The sequence below is a fragment of the Pithys albifrons genome, chromosome 11 (assembly GCF_047495875.1).
Source record: "Pithys albifrons albifrons isolate INPA30051 chromosome 11, PitAlb_v1, whole genome shotgun sequence".
Taxonomy (NCBI): domain Eukaryota; kingdom Metazoa; phylum Chordata; class Aves; order Passeriformes; family Thamnophilidae; genus Pithys; species Pithys albifrons.
In genome coordinates, this window is record NC_092468.1 from 26,718,308 (window position 1) to 26,737,828 (window position 19,521).

At 44.8% G+C, this 19,521-nt stretch overlaps 1 protein-coding gene across 1 annotated transcript in view; it reads left to right on the forward strand.

Moving 5' to 3' along the window:
* Window positions 1-989: 989 nt before the first annotated feature.
* Window positions 990-19,521, forward strand: part of WWTR1 (WW domain containing transcription regulator 1) — a 46,355-nt gene continuing 27,823 nt past the window's right edge. The window contains exon 1 of the mRNA XM_071566337.1: window positions 990-1,460. Coding sequence (XP_071422438.1) covers window positions 1,072-1,460 — 389 coding nt within the window. The 5' untranslated portion in view covers window positions 990-1,071. The remainder of the gene's footprint in view (window positions 1,461-19,521) is intronic.

The following is a 19,521-nucleotide window of genomic DNA, read 5'->3' on the forward strand; positions in this document are numbered from 1 at the left end:
TAAGTTCAGAAAAAAATTACGTAAGAGTTTTCTATCATAGATTCTGATTGCTGAGGAGGATGTATTCTTATCGACCAGCATGCCTGGAGTTTGTCCAAAATGCAGAACTAAAATGACAAAATGCATTACTAAAATAAAGTCATGAGTAGCCAACATGTGGTATATTTCTATGTGTTGTCATAAAAAGACTTTATGATTCCTTCTGTAAAAACAACACTTAGGTTGGAAAGTGAACAATATTATTCTTTATAGACACAGCTACTGAATTTAAGCAAATTCTGGCCACATCATCACTCAAAAGTTGTTCCAAGTGGAAAAAGTGAGACAAGATTGAAAAAAGATTATATGTACTAATGATAGTACACCTCAGAAATGCATTTTGATGACAGGTCTAGTTTCTAGTATAGACTAATCCAAGGACAAGTACCTGCCAGCAAAGGGCCAAACCCTCCCTAAACTCCAAAGCCGTGGTTACAGCCCGTGGCACCAGGAATGCCTCAGCCCCTGCTCTCATGGCCATCACTGACTCACGCCATTAATGAGCATCGCCCCTGAAGTTCCTGAATGCTGCTTTTGGAGCAAAGCTGATTAGCCCGGCAGAGACAAAGCGCTCTGAGGTCCGCGCTGCGGGCGGGGCCGGGCCGGGCCAGGCCAGCCCCGCCGGGACATGCGGGACGGAGCGCGACGCGGGAGCGGGGCGGGAGCAGGGCAGGGCCGGGCGGGGCAGAGGGAGCTCTGAGGGGCCCCGGCACGGCCCCAGCGCCGTCCCAAACCCGAAGTTTCCGCGGCAGTTGCGTAACCGCGGGCGGGGAGGGGGCCGGGCCGGGGGCGGTGAGAGGGGCCGGCGCTTTCCCGGCCCGCACTGCCCTGCCCTGCCCGGCCCGGCCCGGCCCGGCTCGGCTCAGCCCGGGGCCGCTCCGCCCGCCCGGGACACGGCGCTGCCGGCGGGGTCGCTGAGGCGCTGCCCGTCCTCCGGTCCGCAGGGCACGTCCTCGGCGGCGGCAGCGGCAGCGGCGGCGGCAGCGGGGCCAGTCCCGGCCAGTCCCGGCCGCGCCGCCGTCGGGGCGGAAAATGAACCCCGCGGCCGCGGCCCCGCCGCCGGGGCAGCAGGTGATCCACGTCACGCAGGACCTGGACACGGAGCTGGAGGCGCTGTTCAACGCCGTGATGAACCCCAGGCCCAGCTCCTGGCGGAAGAAAATCCTGCCCGAGTCCTTCTTCAGGGAGCCCGACTCGGGCTCGCACTCGCGGCAGTCGAGCACGGACTCGGCCGGGCCGGCCCCGCGCCCCGCGCCCGCGCACGTGCGGTCACACTCGTCCCCCGCGTCCCTGCCCGGCGCGGTGGCGGCGCCGCGACACGGCCACCCCCGGCAGCGCTCCTGCGACGGGCCCGACGAGCGGCCGCTGCCGCCGGGCTGGGAGATGGCGCTCACGCAGACCGGGCAGCGATACTTCCTCAAGTGAGTGCGCGGGCCCGGCCCCGCATCGCGGGCAGCGGGGCGGGCCGGGGGGACCCCCGGGGTGAGGGGCGTGCGACATCCCCGCGGGAAACTCCGTCCCGCTGGGAAGAGGGAGCCGAGGGAGCGCTGGGCAGAAGTTCGGCCGTGCCTGTCGGTGCCGTATTTTCCTGCTTGCCCACACGTCCTAAATTGTAAAACTTTTTTTAGTAAGTTCAATAACCGTTATTCCTGGGAGTTTCCGGCATGTGGGAGCAGCGCTCTGTGTGCCCCGGCCCTGTGGGAGGCGGCAGGGGCTGCGGCCGTGCGGGGGCTGTGGGGACTGGGGCTGTGGCTCTGGCTGTGGGGCTGCGGGGGCTGTGGCTGTGGCTGTGGGGCTGCGGGGGCTGTGGCTGTGGGGCTGCGGGGGCTGTGGCTGTGGCTGTGGGGCTGCGGGGGCTGTGGCTGGGGCTGTGGGGCTGCGGGGGCTGTGGCTGTGGGACTGCGGGGTCTGTGGCTGTGGCTGTGGGACTGCGGGGTCTGTGGCTGTGGCTGTGGGACTGCGGGGTCTGTGGCTGTGGCTGTGGGGCTGCGGGGGCTGTGGCTGTGGCTGTGGGGCTGCGGGGGCTGTGGCTGTGGGGCTGCGGGGGCTGTGGCTGTGGGGCTGCGGGGGCTGTGGCTGTGGGGCTGCGGGGGCTGGGGCTGGGGCTGTGCGGGGCTGCCCCACCGCGGTGCGTTCAGAGCATCCCTGGCCGCGCGAACCGGCCGGAGACGGCTCGTTCTGGCGACAGATTTTGGTCAGTGTGTCAGTTTATTTGTTACATACGGCGTTTGATTCAAAACAGTTTAATAGGCCTTTAAATAGGTAAAATTTTAGTACGTGGTAAGGCAACAGTGCCATATTTTGGTCCATTCTGTAACTCAGCTTCAGATTCATTCCAAGTGAAGTGGCGCTGCTTTAACCTGGTCAATAATGCAGTGACAAAATGTTTGGTGATGAAATGAAACATTCACTGATAAAGGTTCTGCCTGAGGTATTGAGTGGGTTCAGCTGCCGGGGCTCCAGGGGGGCGTTTGCTCGTTCCCTGCAGCCTTCTCGGCCAGAGGGGAAACTCCCGAGTTCTTGTGAACCCACACGTGGTTATTGAACCATCATAAATGGCATCTGGGCAATGTACGGGGGAAAGATGGACAAGGCTGTTTAGAAACATGAAAAAAGTCATAACTTACATGATTCTGTAATGATTTCTTTGCCTCGTGGGTTTGGAATGTCCCAACGGATTACTCAAGAGCCCAGTTTTTTAATTACTCTGCACCGTTTAGATTTTTGCCTTGCGTGACACTCTGAGCTGCCAGCAAAGCACAGAAATGCGTTTCTGTAAGTCACTGTATATCATTTGTGATACTGAGTGGACATATCCAGGGGTCCAAAATTAGGAGTTTGTTAGTAATCTGGTTTATCACCTAAAGGAGATCTTGTGTCTCCACACTTTGCATATATTTTTCTTTACAGAACAAGGACAGAGAAATAGCAGAGTGACAGGAGCACTGTAACAGACCATCCATAAATAAATATTCAATATGAATTCTTGCTGGGGGTTAGCCAGGGAGTGTTTTCAGGTAACTTGGCCTAAAACTTGCATAACATAATCTTTGTCTGCTCTTTAGTTTTTGTCTAATATCTAATATCAACATGAGCTCGTGTGGTTTCACCTTCCTGTCATGCAATTCTGACCTAGAGATGGAGTTTTCCAAGTTGATGGATTCTTGTTCCTTAGGCCAAAAATGCAAGGCCTTAATTAAAAAGCGTGGGTAAAACCTTAAATTGTCTTTAGTGTGGGTTTTTCCCCAAATCCTAGCAACAGTAATAATTGATTAACAACATCCTTTTTGATCAAATATACTCATTGTGTGTGTAATTTGTTACCAAAGTTGGTCTTTGTTTTGTTTCCCCAGTTTTACCTATCCAGCACAACTTCCCTCATTTATATAAAATTTAACTGGAATCATGCATTTCTTTATACATGTAATATATTTCTTTATACCCCAATTCTTTGGGGAATAATATTTAGCTATGAAATGCTCACATATGAATTACAGTATTTTTAAATGGTGTAATGTTTTTCAGGTGAAAATATAATTTTCTGCAGACATTTAAGATTGTTTATGGAAAACAGCATTTAAAACTCTGTGCTGTAACATACAGGGTTTGAATCAGATGATGTGCTTGAACATCCTATTTGGTTAAATCAGTCATACAAGGTTACATTTCTTTATATAAGGAAAAAAAGCCAGTGCTTTCCAGTTTAATGATGATTTGTTTTGTATGTGTTAGCAAAAGAAAATTGAGAAATTAATTAGGAGTAAATAGCCAAATTAGGTCCTTTTGAAGCCTTTATTATCTGTTGAAGTTTAGAATGTGTTTTGTTGTATTTAAACGTATTTTGAAGACTTATTAAACAGAAGTACTAGTGGGAGTTTCAGTGAACAGTGAGCTAGCCCAGCTGACAGGGGACCAGCTATAACTTGAAGCAGTTGCACTCCTGCATGTCTGTTCTTGCAGAAATTTTCTGGCTGTGACTGGAAGAAACATAAGTAGCCTGGGGACCGACCACTCCACCCTGTCATTAAATACCAAACCACACAAGGGGGTGTGGAGAGCAGTGCCATGAGCACACACTTGCAGTGCTGTTATCTGAAGCATTTTTCTGCGTGTGCATGTGTGGAAAAACATTCAAGTGTGATTTATTCCTGATAAAAAGAGTTTCTGGAAGGAAGGCAGCCTGCCTGGCATAGCTGCTGTGCCAGAGAGTGGAGTACAGTGCAGTTCCAGACAGGTGGCCTGTGTACACACACCCTGCACTAAGAATGTTTAAGGATTACTTTCCACCAGTCTGGGTTTAGGTGACACAGTCGCATGTTTTAGGTGAAGACTGAGGTTTTAATGTTTCCTCAGTGTGTGTAAAGAGCTGCTTGCTCAGACTCTCATAAACAGAATATGGAGAGTTTGGTGTTTGCACTGCACAGATTTGTGAAACTTTTGCCACTGCTGTCTTTATCATACTGTTATTTTTAAAGTACTACAGTGAACATTTGCCTTACCAGGACATGTTTGCCATTAAATCCATGTTTAGCAGGACAGCAGAAGAAAACTAATATAAATAATTTGAAAATACTTTTTTTTCTGAGAATGACAAAACTAAGACAGTTGAAGTGCTCAAATGATTTTCAGATACAACCTTTCCCTGAAAGCCATTTCTGATAATTCTGTCAAGACTTCTATTGTTTTGTATTGGTGGTGTGCTTGGTGCTGTACAGAATTCATCATAGAGAAACTTCTCCATCTCAGGAATGTAGTTGGACACCTGGGAATGGGGGAGGACATGGGCAATGCATGAGTTTAGGTTCCCCTACGAATGTGGAAAGCACTGACACCTTTGGGGGACATGTTTGCAGTGTTGTCCCACAGCTGTGCCCACAGTGCCATGGCCAGCAAGAAGGGCACTGACCTGGCTGTCCCTTCCTTGGTCCTTACACAAGATGGTGCAAAGCAAGAGCCTGTGCATCCCTGCTGGCTCTGGGGGGTGTGCATTAGAGAGAGACATTGCACAGAATCTTGTGGCTTTTGGAGCATTTAATCCACACTTGACGGGATTTGCTTTGTTCCCATCTCCAGAAATTGTGTGGCACTTGGTGCATGAAGTGCCCCCGGTGCCAGCATAGCTTACAGACAAGGTTCAGTGTGCTAGACAGTACCCAGATGTATTACTACCAATGGCTTTTCTGGATTATTTCGTGAGCATGTTCCAGACTTCCTAAAAGGCAGGAACGCTGTGATCAAGACCAAAGTTTAATTGACAGAAGTTCAACTGTGGCTCACCTTTGTAACTCATCTCAGAGATGTTTAGGAAGTTTTGACATTGGAATGTGCACATCAAAACTAAATTTTCAAGCTGTGATTGTCTGTAGTTCAAGTGCTGATTTAATGATGATGTTGGAGTTCCATTTAAAAGAACTACCATTGGTCTATGAGCTACTTTTTCTCCTCTGAATTTGGCAGTAGGAACAGCTACAGAATTTCTGATGAAAGCTTGTATTTATTAATTTTCTAGTCCAAGACGGTGTCTTTGCATGATTAAGAGACTGTTTTCTCAGAATCCAAAATCTTGTCACCTGTGGTGTTTAAAAGAATTTAGGCGTTAATGTGGGGCTCAGTAAAATCTGAGGACAGAAGCAGAGCTGGAATAAAATTGCTTCAGGGGCATATTTTGATTTGCAGAATGTGATGCAGTTCCCTCTCCCGCTGAGCTTTCCAGGTTAGGAAATAAGCAACATTTAGACTTGGCTGTAACGCATCAGTGAAGAAAGCTTTAAGCAAGACTGCACTGACCCTGGAAGTGTTACCAAGAAGGTCTTCCTTTGAGGAAATATTTAAGAAACTTAATTTAAAGGGCTATTTAGGCACAGAAGTTGCATTAACACATTTTTGTATATGCATTTCTAAGTTATTTAAGGAGTTGGTGATAACTGTCCTGTACACAATATTGTGTTCATATATAGAATTTGATGTGTTGGTCTGATGTACTTTTTAAGCTAATGTACTTCTAAAATGTACTTTAAAATGTACTTTTTAAGGCTGATGTACTTTTAAGCTAATGAATTAGTGATGTACATGCAGAATTGTGTTGGTTTACTGAAATTTGTCTTAAATTTGCCCTTTAGTCATAGAGTTAAACCCAAAGTGCAGGAGTAGTTGTGCATTAATGGATGACAAGTGCCTTGCATTCATCTCATGAGATGAGCTTTATGCACTGATCATTAGGCAACAGAACCAATTAGCATATTCTTAGAAAGGTGTATATAGAATAGGTGCAGGTGTTAAGTAAGATGCTGTCATGAAAACCAGATGCTTTTTCTGAAACCATGGGAAGGGGATTTGTCTCTACTGACCGTTTGAGTTGCTCAAGGAAAGCAAATGAATAGTAGAGTTATTTTATCACTTTCATGAGCTGCTGTAGTCAACATGTAAAGTTGGTGTGTGTGGCCATCTGTGCTCCATGACTGGTGAAGGACAGTGGAGAGCTGGTGGCCCCAGGAGGGGATGTGTGGCCAGCTCTGAACAGGTTGGACAGTGTAGAATCTGCACAGTCTGCCCTTCACAGCTTTTTGCCATTCAGTCCTTCAAATATGTGGGAAAAGTCAGAGGTTGGGCTTTGACTTGCTTCCTTTTGGATGCTTTGGTTGATGTTGCAAATTCTGTCTCTGATGAAGGAGGTTACTACAGGACAAGAGCTCCTCGTGTGTGTGTTTGGGGCTCGGGGCATTGCGTGACTAACAGATACAAATTGTGTGCAATCAATTAAATCGTAAGGAAATGTCATGTCGGCTGAATTTCAACATACAGACTTTTGGCATTTTCCCCCTTCATTTAGAGAGAGAGAGAGAAAGAGAGAGGCTGGAGGCTAGAGGCGGGTTTTTTTGCTTTGGGGATCTTTTCCTTTTCTTGGATTAACTCAAAGTCCAGACCTAAAGTGAATGCACAGCCCATGACTGTTGTATGAGCTCTTCAGGAAGGGAATACCGGGGAACACTGCACTGTCCCAGAGTATTCCCTCCCTGTGAGTGTTTAAATGGCAGATGTGATGGAAGCTGCACTGCCGAGACAGAGAGAGGCTTGCTGAGTGACTGAGCAGAATGTATTCTGTCCAATCTGAAATAATTGCTTAGAGCATCACCAGAGATGACTGGAGCAGGAAGGGAGATGTGCAGGAGGAGTTGCTGTCTCACCTCCTGGCTCAGCATCTGCAGCAGCAGAGGCAGCACAGACACAGCAGTGGCAGAGCTGCCAGTTCAGACACAGCTTTTCCTGCAGTGACTCGTTTGTCTGCTCGTGCATCTGCTGGCCCCTCGGTGTTTCCTTGGTCATACTGCTCGTCTTTATTCACTGGGTATTGATCTGTCCCTAATAATATTTTGGGTGCAATATTCTGACACTCTTCCAGGATTGAGAATAGCAGGACACTTCCATGGTACATTTGAGCTTTTTCTTGTACGATGAGTAATCTTTTTTTTCTGCCTGCAGTCAGTTTTCCTAATCTATCTGCTGTTGTTGTTTTTGTTAAATGTTCTGTGTTCCTGGTTTTTAATGTTTGATTGGTGAGCAAAGATGTAACCATCACAAAATGCAGTGACAGTCTTTAGTCAAGCAGTTCTTAAAGGTTGTATCAGTGTTTCACTTCCAAACCCAAAAATAGTGTTTGAACTGTGAGCCTCAAATTCCACGTGGGCTTTTAAAGAAATTCTCAGAACTTGTTGATTGAGGTATTTTCTTAGTCTTCACCTGAGCAGACCAAGTGCAGGTCCCTGGGAAGGTGCCCTGGGCTGAGGGAACACCAGCGGGTCCTGCTGTGCCGTCACTGCCGAAATCAGGAACTGGTGCTTTTGTTTCTGGGCTGCATTTCAGCATCTGGCCCTGTCCATGAAAAATTTCTGTGTATTGAAGCCGACAGTGTGCAGAAATAAACTTTAAATATTGCTCCATTGAAGTTGTTTCTTGCAGTGTAAGCTTACATCCCTTTGCAGCGTTACCTGGCTGGAGGGGGTTAGATTTTCGTACCGTATTTCCAAAGATATTTTTAACTGATAAAACATTGGGGGGATGTGGGTTTGGAGTCACCTTTTTTTAAAAAGGAAGGGGGAAAGAAAGAACAAAGCTAAGCTGTCTGGTGTCATTTGTTTGCCTAAGCAGCCTTTTGTAACATTAAGGTAGAAATGCTGAAGTAGTTTTCAGAATTTTCTCAAAATACTATATTTTCAAAAGCTTCAGTAATAGAAATAATTGCCACTCGAGAAAGGCTATGGGTTGCCTGCTTAGTCAGATAGTCTGGAGAAAAGCAGCTCTCCCAGTCCTGGCAGATGTTCCTGTGGTTTCTCCCAGGGCAGTTGTGTTGCCTGGGAGCCTCTGCAGCCTCCTGGCACTGCCCTCGCCTGGGAGAGGTTCAGGACTCAAACAAAGCAGACTTTGCATCAGGAAATGAGTGTGGCACGTACTGTGTGGGCAACACTGCAGCTCTGGGGGAAGGGAGGAAAAGGTCAGCCCTTTGGAGCTGACAACAGCAGAGTTCAGTGTGGGAATTCTTCACAAAAGCTTTTTTTATTTCACATTTGGTTTTGATATTGCATTTTCCTAGTCATGCTTTTCTCATTCTACTGTAAATATTTAAATAGAAATATAAATGCTTTTGGCTCTAAAGGTTGAAAAAAATATTGCTTTGCAAATGTGTATGGCAGAATTGCTCCAGCACATACCAAAGCTGAGGATTTGATGTGAGTGAAATTAATGTGAAAACTGGGGACCAGATTTTAATGTGGAATTCCTGTGTGTCTCTACAACGTGCCAGCAGGGTGGGTGCAGTGATGCCAGTGATTCCTGCCATCCCTCCAGACTGCAGAGCAGGTACCTTAAGGAACACTTTTCCAGTCACAGGATGATATTTTCACAGATGTTGCCATCACTGTCTCTCAGCCTTGACATTGCCCAAATAGTAGATTATAATTTTAGATAAAACTTACTTTTTATTAGGGGTGATGGAAGGCTATTCATGTTTTATAGTTGACATTTCGATTTTTGTTTGCTACTGAAAGACTTTATGGCAGTGGAAAATCAATGAAATGATGCACTGCAAGAGAGCAGACAATTGAGTAACTAACGTAAAAGAGATTTCTAGTGAGACTGTTTTTGACTTACTGAAAGTGTAACAGTAAGTCATTGATAAAAGAAATGAAGGTTTTGCTAAACATTCAGCACCAAGAGTAGTCAGTAAAGGCATGTTCTAAAACATACTTTGTCAAAGCTAGGAAAGATCCTGGTTTGAGCTTTGTAACTTCACAAAAAGCTTTGCAATTCTAGTCCATAAGTTGTAAATAAAAAAATAGCTGTTGCTATAACCATGCCAATACTCACCCACATCTATGAAGAAATGTTATTTTAAGCAGTCATCTGCAGGGACTGAATGATGCACATTCCTATGTTTATTTGCTTTCTATGGTAGATCTGCTCCAAGGACAAAGGGAATATCTAACTTTGATTCCTTAAGTTCTATGTACTTATGTATCTTTTGAATTATTTGGCGGGTTTGCCACGATCTTCCATTGCCAGACGTTTGTCTGAAGTGCTGCTGTGGCAGGTCCCTGTTGGTGCTGCAGCAGGAGGTGGTGACCAGTCTGAGCACCAGGGGGGGTTCCAGGGGCTGCACATTCCACAAAGCAGCTTCTGTGTTGAGTCTCTCGTGCAATAGTTGCCAAAACTTGGGTGCTGTATATTTATAGTCAAATACTTCTCAACACATCCATTAAATTTTGAGGTTTTGACATGCTGTTTTTTACAAATTATCACAGATCTTTATTGTAAGTAAGAATAGGAGAATAAAATGTGAAAGAAAAGCACAGCTTGCAGGTAAAACAAATGGGGATTCAATTAAGACACAGGAGCACTGTCAGATTCCATTTTGTGCCACTTTTCCTGTAGATACAGACATACATTTGTATTTATTTGAGTAGTTTTGTGGTACTGTCTGATTTGCTTTACTAAAACTGTGCCTTCTGCTGAGGATATTGTCTCATGAACATTTCCTTTTTCTGTCAGGATGGCTTCCACTAGAACAATATTTTCAGTGGTCTTTTTTATCTTGGAGAAACAAATGTCTGATTCATTTTTCTAGAAAAAACAGGAAGCTGTAAAGAAGACAGACAGAAAATGAAATGTATACTCTTACCTGCAATTTAATTTATAAAGGTATAAAGCAAACTGGAAGTAACTCTTCATTAGATGCTGAGAGGATAAAACAGTTTACTGTTTTCCTCCTATTATCTGAACCTCATGTGAAGACCAATTTAAGGTGATCTTGTCAAAAAAAAACCACAAAACCCCAAAAACCACGTAACACATATGAAAACCCCAAATTAAAGCAAACTTAAAGCTTAGTCCCTCATGTTTTAATTCCCATGGCAATGGGATGCTAAGGAAAAGTCAAGCTAAAAGACTTCTGTTACTCTCTTTGCTTTGCCCTCTGTCAGATTGGAGATGAGTGGCCTCAAAACTGTAATGAAATAATAGCTCTATTGAAAATATTAGGTTTAGTTTTGGCTCCTGGAAATCAATGAACTGTTGTGTGGAAGGATTATCCTGACTGCATTTGTACGGCCCTTGCAGGTGTGGAAGCCCCAGCAGTGACTGACTGGCCGTGTGTGATGCAGGCGCTGCCTGGGCCGTGCCGGAGGAGCCGCAGGTTCTGTCCCAGCCCAGGCAGTGCTGGGGGAGCCGCAGGTTCTGTCCCAGCCCAGGCAGTGCCGGGGGAGCTGCAGGTTCTGTCCCGCAGGTTCTGTCCCGCAGGTTCTGTCCCAGCCCAGGCAGTGCCGGGGGAGCTGCAGGTTCTGTCCCGCAGGTTCTGTCCCGCAGGTTCTGTCCCAGCCCAGGCAGTGCCGGGGGAGCTGCAGGTTCTGTCCCGCAGGTTCTGTCCCAGCCCGGGCAGTGCTGGGGGAGCCGCAGGTTCTGTCCCAGCCCGGGCAGTGCCGGGGGAGCTGCAGGTTCTGTCCCAGCCCGGGCCGTGCCGGGGGAGCCGCAGGTTCTGTCCCGCAGGTTCTGTCCCGCAGGTTCTGTCCCGCAGGTTCTGTCCCAGCCCGGGCCGTGCCGGGGGAGCCGCAGGTTCTGTCCCGCAGGTTCTGTCCCGCAGGTTCTGTCCCAGCCCGGGCAGTGCTGGGGGAGCCGCAGGTTCTGTCCCGCAGGTTCTGTCCCAGCCCAGGCCGTGCTGGGGGAGCTGCAGGTTCTGTCCTGCAGGTTCTGTCCCAGCTCGGGGCAGCCGCAGGTTCTGTCCCAGCCGCAGGTTCTGTCCGACAGGTTCTGTCCCAGCCTGGTGGGCACAGCCTGGCACAGTCCCTGCTCAGGGCAGCTCATGTGCATTTGGCACAACCTCCTTCACTGCTGCAGCTCAGCTCCCTCCAGCATCTTGGTCCCAAGCTCCAAAATTGCTTTTAGGGTTTTGATTGCCAAAAGAAAATTCTCTTGTAATAAATAAATTTGTGTCTTTGAAGTGGTGTTTTTTTTTTCCCTTGATGACTGTACTAGGAACAGCAGAGAAGAAAAAACCCTCTGAAGTAAAATTCCTCTTGGGGCCATATAGAAGGAACATGTTACTGCAAAAATTACACGTGCCACCTGAATTTTTCCCGAGTGTTGTGCAGGTCCCTGTTGAACCTTGTGTTTTAGATACTGGCAGAAGGGAAATGTGTTCTAGTCATTCAGCTTCCAGCAATTTTACAAGAAAACAAAAGTTGCAAAGCTAGTTTTTGGTGTTTTACCTTATGGTTTTTGAGACAAAGCTATGTCAGTCTTTAAAATTTAATTGATATGTGACTTTTTACATAAACTGCAGCTTTTTTGTTTTTTAATTACCTATTGAGAGATTGCAGTTTACAATTGACTCATTACTTTGAAACATTTGAATGAGTGTTACAGTGTAGTTCCAGATGGGATATGCAAGAGTCTTGATCTGCCAGAGGATCTCTGCCAAGCCTAAATAAGTCCTGCAAAGTCTTACTTTATACTGAATTCTAATTTTAAAAAATGTTTATTTCAATGTAAAATCCTGACACGATCACCTTACTTAAAACATTTAAATACAAGTATTTCAAAATCCAAATAAAAAACTTACTGATTTGAATTAATTCTAAGAAATTGGATTTTACAGTGCAAAATTTTGCTTTCATAAATATTAAAGAAGAAATACATAATGCAAACCATATGTAGGTTTGTTAAGTTGTACAGTGATTTGGTCTGAAAGAAAGAGCATATGTGGGAAGTTTTCTTCCAAAAGAGGGCTTTTATGGCAAAAATGCCTCTGTGCTTCAGTGTGGTCTGCAGGCATAAAGTAAGCAATTTTTCACAGTTGGATATAAAGGATTTTGTGTTTGGAATTCTTCAAAAGTAAGTTTTTATGAAGATCAATAGCAAACATTTTAAATAAGCATAAGAACTTGATGACAACACTATTTTTAAGGTATGGGTTGTTAGTTCAGTGTAAAAATATTTTGACTGTATTTTAGCATATTGGTTTGCAGTGGTTGTGACAGGACTGGGAGCAGCTGATCAGTGTTGGGTTGCAGTTCTTCACTGCATGATAGTGGAGTACAACATTTGGTCTCTATTTCCATACATTTTTCATTTGTTTTTTGGTTTTTTTTCCCTTGGTAATCCAGGAACTTTAAATACTGGCTGGGACCTGGAGCTGCTGAATCTGACTGAGTCCCAGAGGTATTTAATTGGAAAGTCTTAGTTGAGCAGAATGTTGTTTATCATTATAAGAGACTTACCGGATCTTTATGGAACTGTCACTGAAATTGAGCCGTTATTTTTCCTTTGTGGCTTTGAGTCACCTCTGACAGATCCATTCCTTTGTATCACATCATCTTGGTGAGATGAAAATCGTAGCTTTTTTTGTTGACATAATTGGTGTAGTGACTAGACGTGTTTTAGTCCTTAATCTGTTATTAAGGTAATTCTACTTTCACTTCCTGCTTATTCCTTAAAATAATGTCAAGCAAGATGATGACCACTTTAAACATAAGCCAGACATTACCTACTTGTTCTTCAGCTCACAGAGCTGCTTTGGCCTTTCTTTTCCATATGAGGTCACACCTCAGCTGTTTGGGTTAACCGTGGCATCACCCTCCTCCTCTCAGAGCTGGGTTTGCCAGCCAGGTCAGGCACACAGGCTCAACATTACCTGACCAGTCACTCTCTTTCGTTACTAAACAAATAGGCTTAGGGACTGATGACTAATAATGCCATTCATTTGTGCTGCCTCCATATGACAGCACTGTTCCTTTTCAGTGCAGCACTGTGTGTTCTGTGGCACGAGCCCAGCTCTGCTCCAACTGCACCCCACTGGAAACAGGTGAGATGCACCAAATTGCTAAACATCTGGCATTTTTACAGTTATTCTCAGCTCAAGGGGAGCTTTGATGGCCCACATTTGTACTTAAGTTTTAAAAATACAGCTTTTCAAATAGGCTGCCTTTGATCCAAAAATTGCTACAGTGTCAGAATTGACAGAAATTCCTTATGTTCAACTAAATCTTATTTGAAATTCTCATCTCATTTAAAATTCTCAAGTACAGAGAGAGCAGCAGTGCAGAACTGTCACCCTTCTCAGCTGAGGGCAACTGGCAGCTAGGAGACATTGTTTCTTTATTTTGGAAAGGTTTTGTTTGAGAAAAGACTTGGTCTTTTAACCAGATCCTGCTTTTCATCTGTTTTTCATGGCAAATGGTCACATTTCCCAACCATTTGCAAACAGTGACTGTCTGACAGGATTTCCTGGATACACAGTAGTTTGAGATTGTAAAATGTAAACTTTCTGAACTTTGATGATTACTGTGGTTATTTGTCCTGCCTTTTCTTCCATGGGAACTAATTGGTTTGCATGGAAGGTAGAAATAGGATCCAAGAAAAATTAATCTGCTAATCACCTCCACCATGAATCATAAAGAAAAAGGTAACCCAAGCAGAACACCTCCTGACCTCTGTGCACTAACACTTTCTGAAGAGCTGGTCAGTGTTGGGTTGCAGTAAGTCAGAGTTGTGTAAGAAACTTCTGAAAAAGTTATTTGTAATCGGTCTCCCGTTCTTGTCTGGTGGGTGCTGAGGCAGCCCAGAACACACCAGCTGAGACTGTGTGAGCAGAGGGCAGTGATAACCACTGGGAAAGGAACCATTTCTTTATTAGACCTTTTTTATATTCTGAACTGACCTTCAAAACTAAAAGCAAGGGGGTAATAAAAACAGGTAAACCCAAACCAGATGCTATCAGAAATTTGACCAATTTTAATTTGTTTCCTGTAAGTTGATTCACTGGAAGAAGTGATGGGATTTTTCTCATGTGCATATGCCATGTAAGAGATTGAACCCTTAGAAAGTTTTCCATGTTATGAGGGAACCCCCGAAATGGGTGTTAGGGAATAGCAGACAAGGTGCTGATGTTGATGAAAGACAAGGTTTTGTCATTATTTGCATAGAATCTACCAGATGTTTCTTCAGGTCCTGAAAGTGAGGGTGTTGTTTGAGTAACAGAAGTCCAAATAGATTTCTTAATCTTACATGGAAGAGGAAGGAGCCACGTGGCAGTTCCCTGAGCTCCACCAGCTGAGTTTGGTTGTTGCTTTTCTTTTCCTTGCCTTATGAGGACTTAAAAAGAGCGCAGCATTCTGTTTTACCTTCTGTCTGTTACCAATTATGTTTCTCCTGAATTGTCTTTTGTCCTTACTGTATTCTCAGCAGTGATAAAATGTTCCAAATGAAGGGAGTAAGGTAAGTCTGGATACATTCAAGGTCATGGTTGTCTCAGTATTCATTTAAATGAAGCAGATTTTCTCCAATTGAGTTTAAGAGGAAATGCCAAAGGCATCCTGGTAGCCACATTCCCTGCCCGTGGGGTCTGGAGTCTTTTTGCTGCTGTAGGAATGAGCTCTGAGGTTTGGCTTTGTGTGCTTGGGGCAGTAATGACCGTGGGTCGCCTGTTGTTCAAGCAGGTCCCTGCCCCCGGTGGGATGGGCTGCCCAAACACCCCTGGGGTGGTGCCCCCGCCCTGCAGGTGGGGCCGGGCACACCCCGGGGTGGTCCCCAGACCTGGCAGAGGGGCTGGGCACTGCAGCCCCAGGGAGGAACCATGGCCAGGTTCTTATGCACTGACATGCAGGAGAGCAGTTCCACAGTGTTTATTACCTTCAGACACGCAGTTTTGAAACAGCAGGTCTTACAATTCTGTAATTCTCCTACACCACGTAACACTGAAAGGAGGGCAGGGACCAAAAAGCAGAATTTGTGATTAGGTAAAAGAGTGGTACATTGAATCGTGGGGAAATGAATAAAACTTCAGCATTTACAAGTGTCAGTCACAAAGTTGTTCCTGGCAATTTTTCAGTGAAGAAAATTATTTTCTAAAATAGTGAGAGATTTGGGTGGCTTGATATTTGAAATAATTCTAGCTACCTCATAGCCACTATTATGGTAGAAAATGTTGATCTAAAGTAATTTTTTTCATCTCAATATTTATGCTTTTGATATACTGCATGATTTTTTTGCCTAAATACTATTTTTAGTTGCTTATGTTGTAACTTAATCATAGGAGAAAATGCTTTTGCACCTGCTCTTTGGCAAACTAAAGTCTTATTGACAAAATACAGATCTTGGCCTGAAGAGTTAGGGATTTGGGGGTGGGAGGAAAAAAAAAGCCAAACAAAAATATGGTTTAGTATCCAGTTTGGCTCTGCATGTCTGTTGTGCTGTAGCCATTGGCATTGCTATTAAAATACAAAGATTGCTGCCTGGGAAGTTCAAAGAGCAGAAGTTATTTTGGCCTTTTTGGAGCTTAATAAATGAAATGTACTGACCTGCAAGCTGAGGTTGGGAGAATGATCTCTGAGTGAGAGCTGCAGTACCAGGAACTGCTTTGCACGAATGTGTGTGTTTTGAGCCAGAGTGCTCAGTTTCCAGTGGAGGAGAACTGTCTGTTGGGGAAAGCTGTTCCTCAGGCCACTCGGGGTTATTGTTTGGAAACCCTGACCAGGCAGAACTGGAAAAAGAGGGCCTGTCATAGGAAAAACTTGGAACAACTGCTGTGCTTTTGTGGAAAGAAACTCTAGGGACTGTGGTAGCACCATTCTGTTGGTTTTTGAAGAAGTGCTGGTCCCTGTATGGTTTCAAAACCAAAAGGGAGGCAGGATTGCATATGTGCCTACCTGGGGAGTAGAAAATTATTTATTTCTGCAACAAAAACCGTTTACAGAAGGGAGCTTGACTATATTACAGGGATCTGAAGCTCCTGACAAGTTATTCTTTGAATTACAAAGAGAAAACAGTGCATACTTGTTAGTTAAATAGCATAAATGAAGTTTTATTGGGATTACAGTAATTAGTCCAGCCCTGTTAATTCTCTGGTCAAAAGGGCACTGGTACTAGAAGTTTGTTTTGGTTTTTTGTTCAGGCACATGCAAAATGCACAATGTCCTGGAAACATTAATGGTGATTTTCTGACACAGTCGGAAAGCAAAGCATGAAATAGAAATCTACACTACAGAGGAGAATTCTGGAGTCAAATTCTGCAGAGTCAGACATTTCTCTGCCTCTGGCCCGTGCAGTGGAATACAATTTTTGAAGGTAATTTTTGTACAGCTTCATAGGGATTTTGTGTTCTGCTTTGCTCTGTTTTGTTTTTCTGTCCTACCATCCGTTCTTGCCTGGCAGAGATTTTCATTGTGTCCCTTGAAGGGGATTCTGTGCAGTTGAAGGGGAGTTCTTGTTTGTTTATTTATTAATTTTTACTGGAATGCAGAATGTATTAAAGTAATAGTTGTCTAGAAATTCCATTGTGGTAGTCAAAGAGTATTTTTTTAGGTTGGGCCACTTCTTCCATTCTTGTTATGAGACAACACCATTTCATTTTATGTGTGTAAACCCTGACTGCTCATAAATATGGTCCCTTTTATATTGGCAAACAGAGGCATTCACAGCAAAACCTGATGTAGCCCTCCAGCTCAAGTGGAGGACAGTAAAAGATCTTTCATTCTATAACCTATTAACAGTTTGCAAACTGCACTAATCTGAAAATGTCATGTATCTCTCACAAAGGAATACTGTGTCTTCAGAGTATACATTTCATCCCAATTAAAATAAACATGGTTTTAATACAATCATTAATATGTCTCTTTAAATGTGAGTACCACAGGCACTCATCAAGTAAACAAATGCATTAATGCTGTTATGTATTGTATACATTAAAAAATCCCATAAGAATGTTCTGTATAATAGCTTCATTCAGTACCTTTTTTTCTTCTCTTAAGAATTGAGATTTCGTCCAAATTCTAAAGGTTAAGTTGTCAGCAGAACTCAAAGGGTGTTTTGTTTTCATTTGTGTAACTAGTTTAATGTGTTTTAAGGCCTCTGTGTACACCAACAATGGAATCAGTCAGTTCCAGGGGAGCAGGCTGGACATTCTCAAAGTTCTCTTCACAGCAGCAAATTATGCTGAAACTAATTCAGGAAAAGAGCAATTCTTTTCACTGAAAAAATTACTTAGCATAGGATAATAAATATTCAAAGACAGATGTAATGTTCCAGCCTCAGGATTGGAGATGACGATGAAGGTGCATTGGGAGAACAGAGTCCCTGGTTCAATCAGTTTAAAAATTACATTGTGGCTCCTTAAAGGTTCATGAAATTTTCATCTCTGAGTGTGGGTGGCTGAACGTGCAGGTGAGAACACTGCAGAGCTTTGCTTGAACTCCCACAGCAAGGTGTGGTTGAACTGTTGAATGTTATTAATGTCTGCACTCTAAAGGGATTGGGAGATCCTGGATTTTATGTTTGTGAGCTTTTAGTGATGTCAGGAATGATAAATTCTTATTCTTTCCAACTGTTGAATAGCAAAAATGTAATCAGTAGCATGCAGCTTTAAGCTCTTCCACCCATTAGGTATTTTCCTTTCACATGTATATACTGTGTGCATGATTTTTGCAAAATATTATTTACATTTTGGCTTTGAATAAGGCAAAATTTTGTGCTTTCCTGGTTAACAGTGAGTAATGTCAGCATATAATGAAATTGCTGAGGCTGAGAAGTAACGCTGAGCAGCTGTTGTGGCTGTGCCCCAGCTGTCCGGGGTGCTGGCCAGGCACCCCGAGTGCTTTGCAGCAGCTGTGGGCATGGACTGGCTTCTCCAGGGCACTCCCAAGTGCCAGGCAGTGCTTTGGGAGTGCCCAAAGAATAGGCAGAATTTTTTCAGAGAGGGAAGTTCTTCATACTGATAACCTAATAAAGCAGGTGTCTTTTGATGTCTGATTTTGGTGTAAGATGAAAACAGCGCAGTAGATTTTCATGAATCTCTCCCATTTCCCCTCCTCCATCAGGAATCCCCAGGCCAGAGCTGAGTGTGGGACAGGCTGACACTGTCCCAGCTGTCTCCCCCTTCACTCTGCTGCCACCACTGGCCTGGCCCTCCTCTTCTCTTCCCAAAGCTTTTTCTCCATTTCGTTTTGGCTCCCTTGGGGCTGCAGGGCAGGCAGATCAACCTGTTAATGGAGCTGAAACATCCAGCAGGGTTTGTTTGTGTGGGTCCCACGTCCTGCCCCAGGTGTGCCCGGTGTGTCTGTGGCACTGCAGGCTGGTGGCAAAGCAGCCATGCCCTCGGACACCCTCTGTTTTGGGGCCTGGTATGACCCACCAGGATTCAGCTGGGACCTTAAACTGCCTCATGAGTCATTGGGGATTTAGAACTGCAGAAAAACAGAACAGACTTCCATCTGAATTTCACTTTCTTTGCAACAGCCTGTGTCCCGTGGTCTGCCTCAGACCTTTGGAGGCATCAAGAAGCTTGAATATGGCAAGGCACCTGTGCTAAATAGTAGGTAACACGCTGTAGCTCTCTGATTTTCCCACTTCAAAGTGTTGTCCCACAAAAAGGAGCACCTTGCCCATTTGCCAAGGTGACCTGCACTCTGTCCCACATTCCCACAGCACGGCCCTAAAGAAAACAACAAATACGTGGCAGAGGAACTGGGCACCACACTCAGATCATTGTGATCGAGTGGATGCCAATTTATTACACACCACACACAGTTTATAGAGTTAAAGCTACGTACAACTGATTAAATTGAACCTCACACCATACAACTGCAAATCCCCATTGGTTGTAAACCATATCTCACAAGTCCAGTGCTTTGGTTAACTCATCCTGGCTGTTTTCAAGAACACCTCCAGTGTGCTGTGAGAAACCTAAGGAGATGTGCATGAGAGACGTCTGGGGAGCTGCTACTCCTCCAAGCAGCTGACTTTGTTTATTGTTAGCTGCCTTCAGTCTTACAGGTTTTTATATAGAGCAGAATTGCTCATTCTTGATTTTTCTGTACCTGCAGGCCCTGGGCACAGCCAGTGCCAGGCACTGTGTCTGTCCTTGGCTGACTGTGTGGACACCAGCAGGCTGAGTTATCCTGGCTGGGTGCTGTGTAGCACCATCACTAGGTTTTCTTTTAAAGA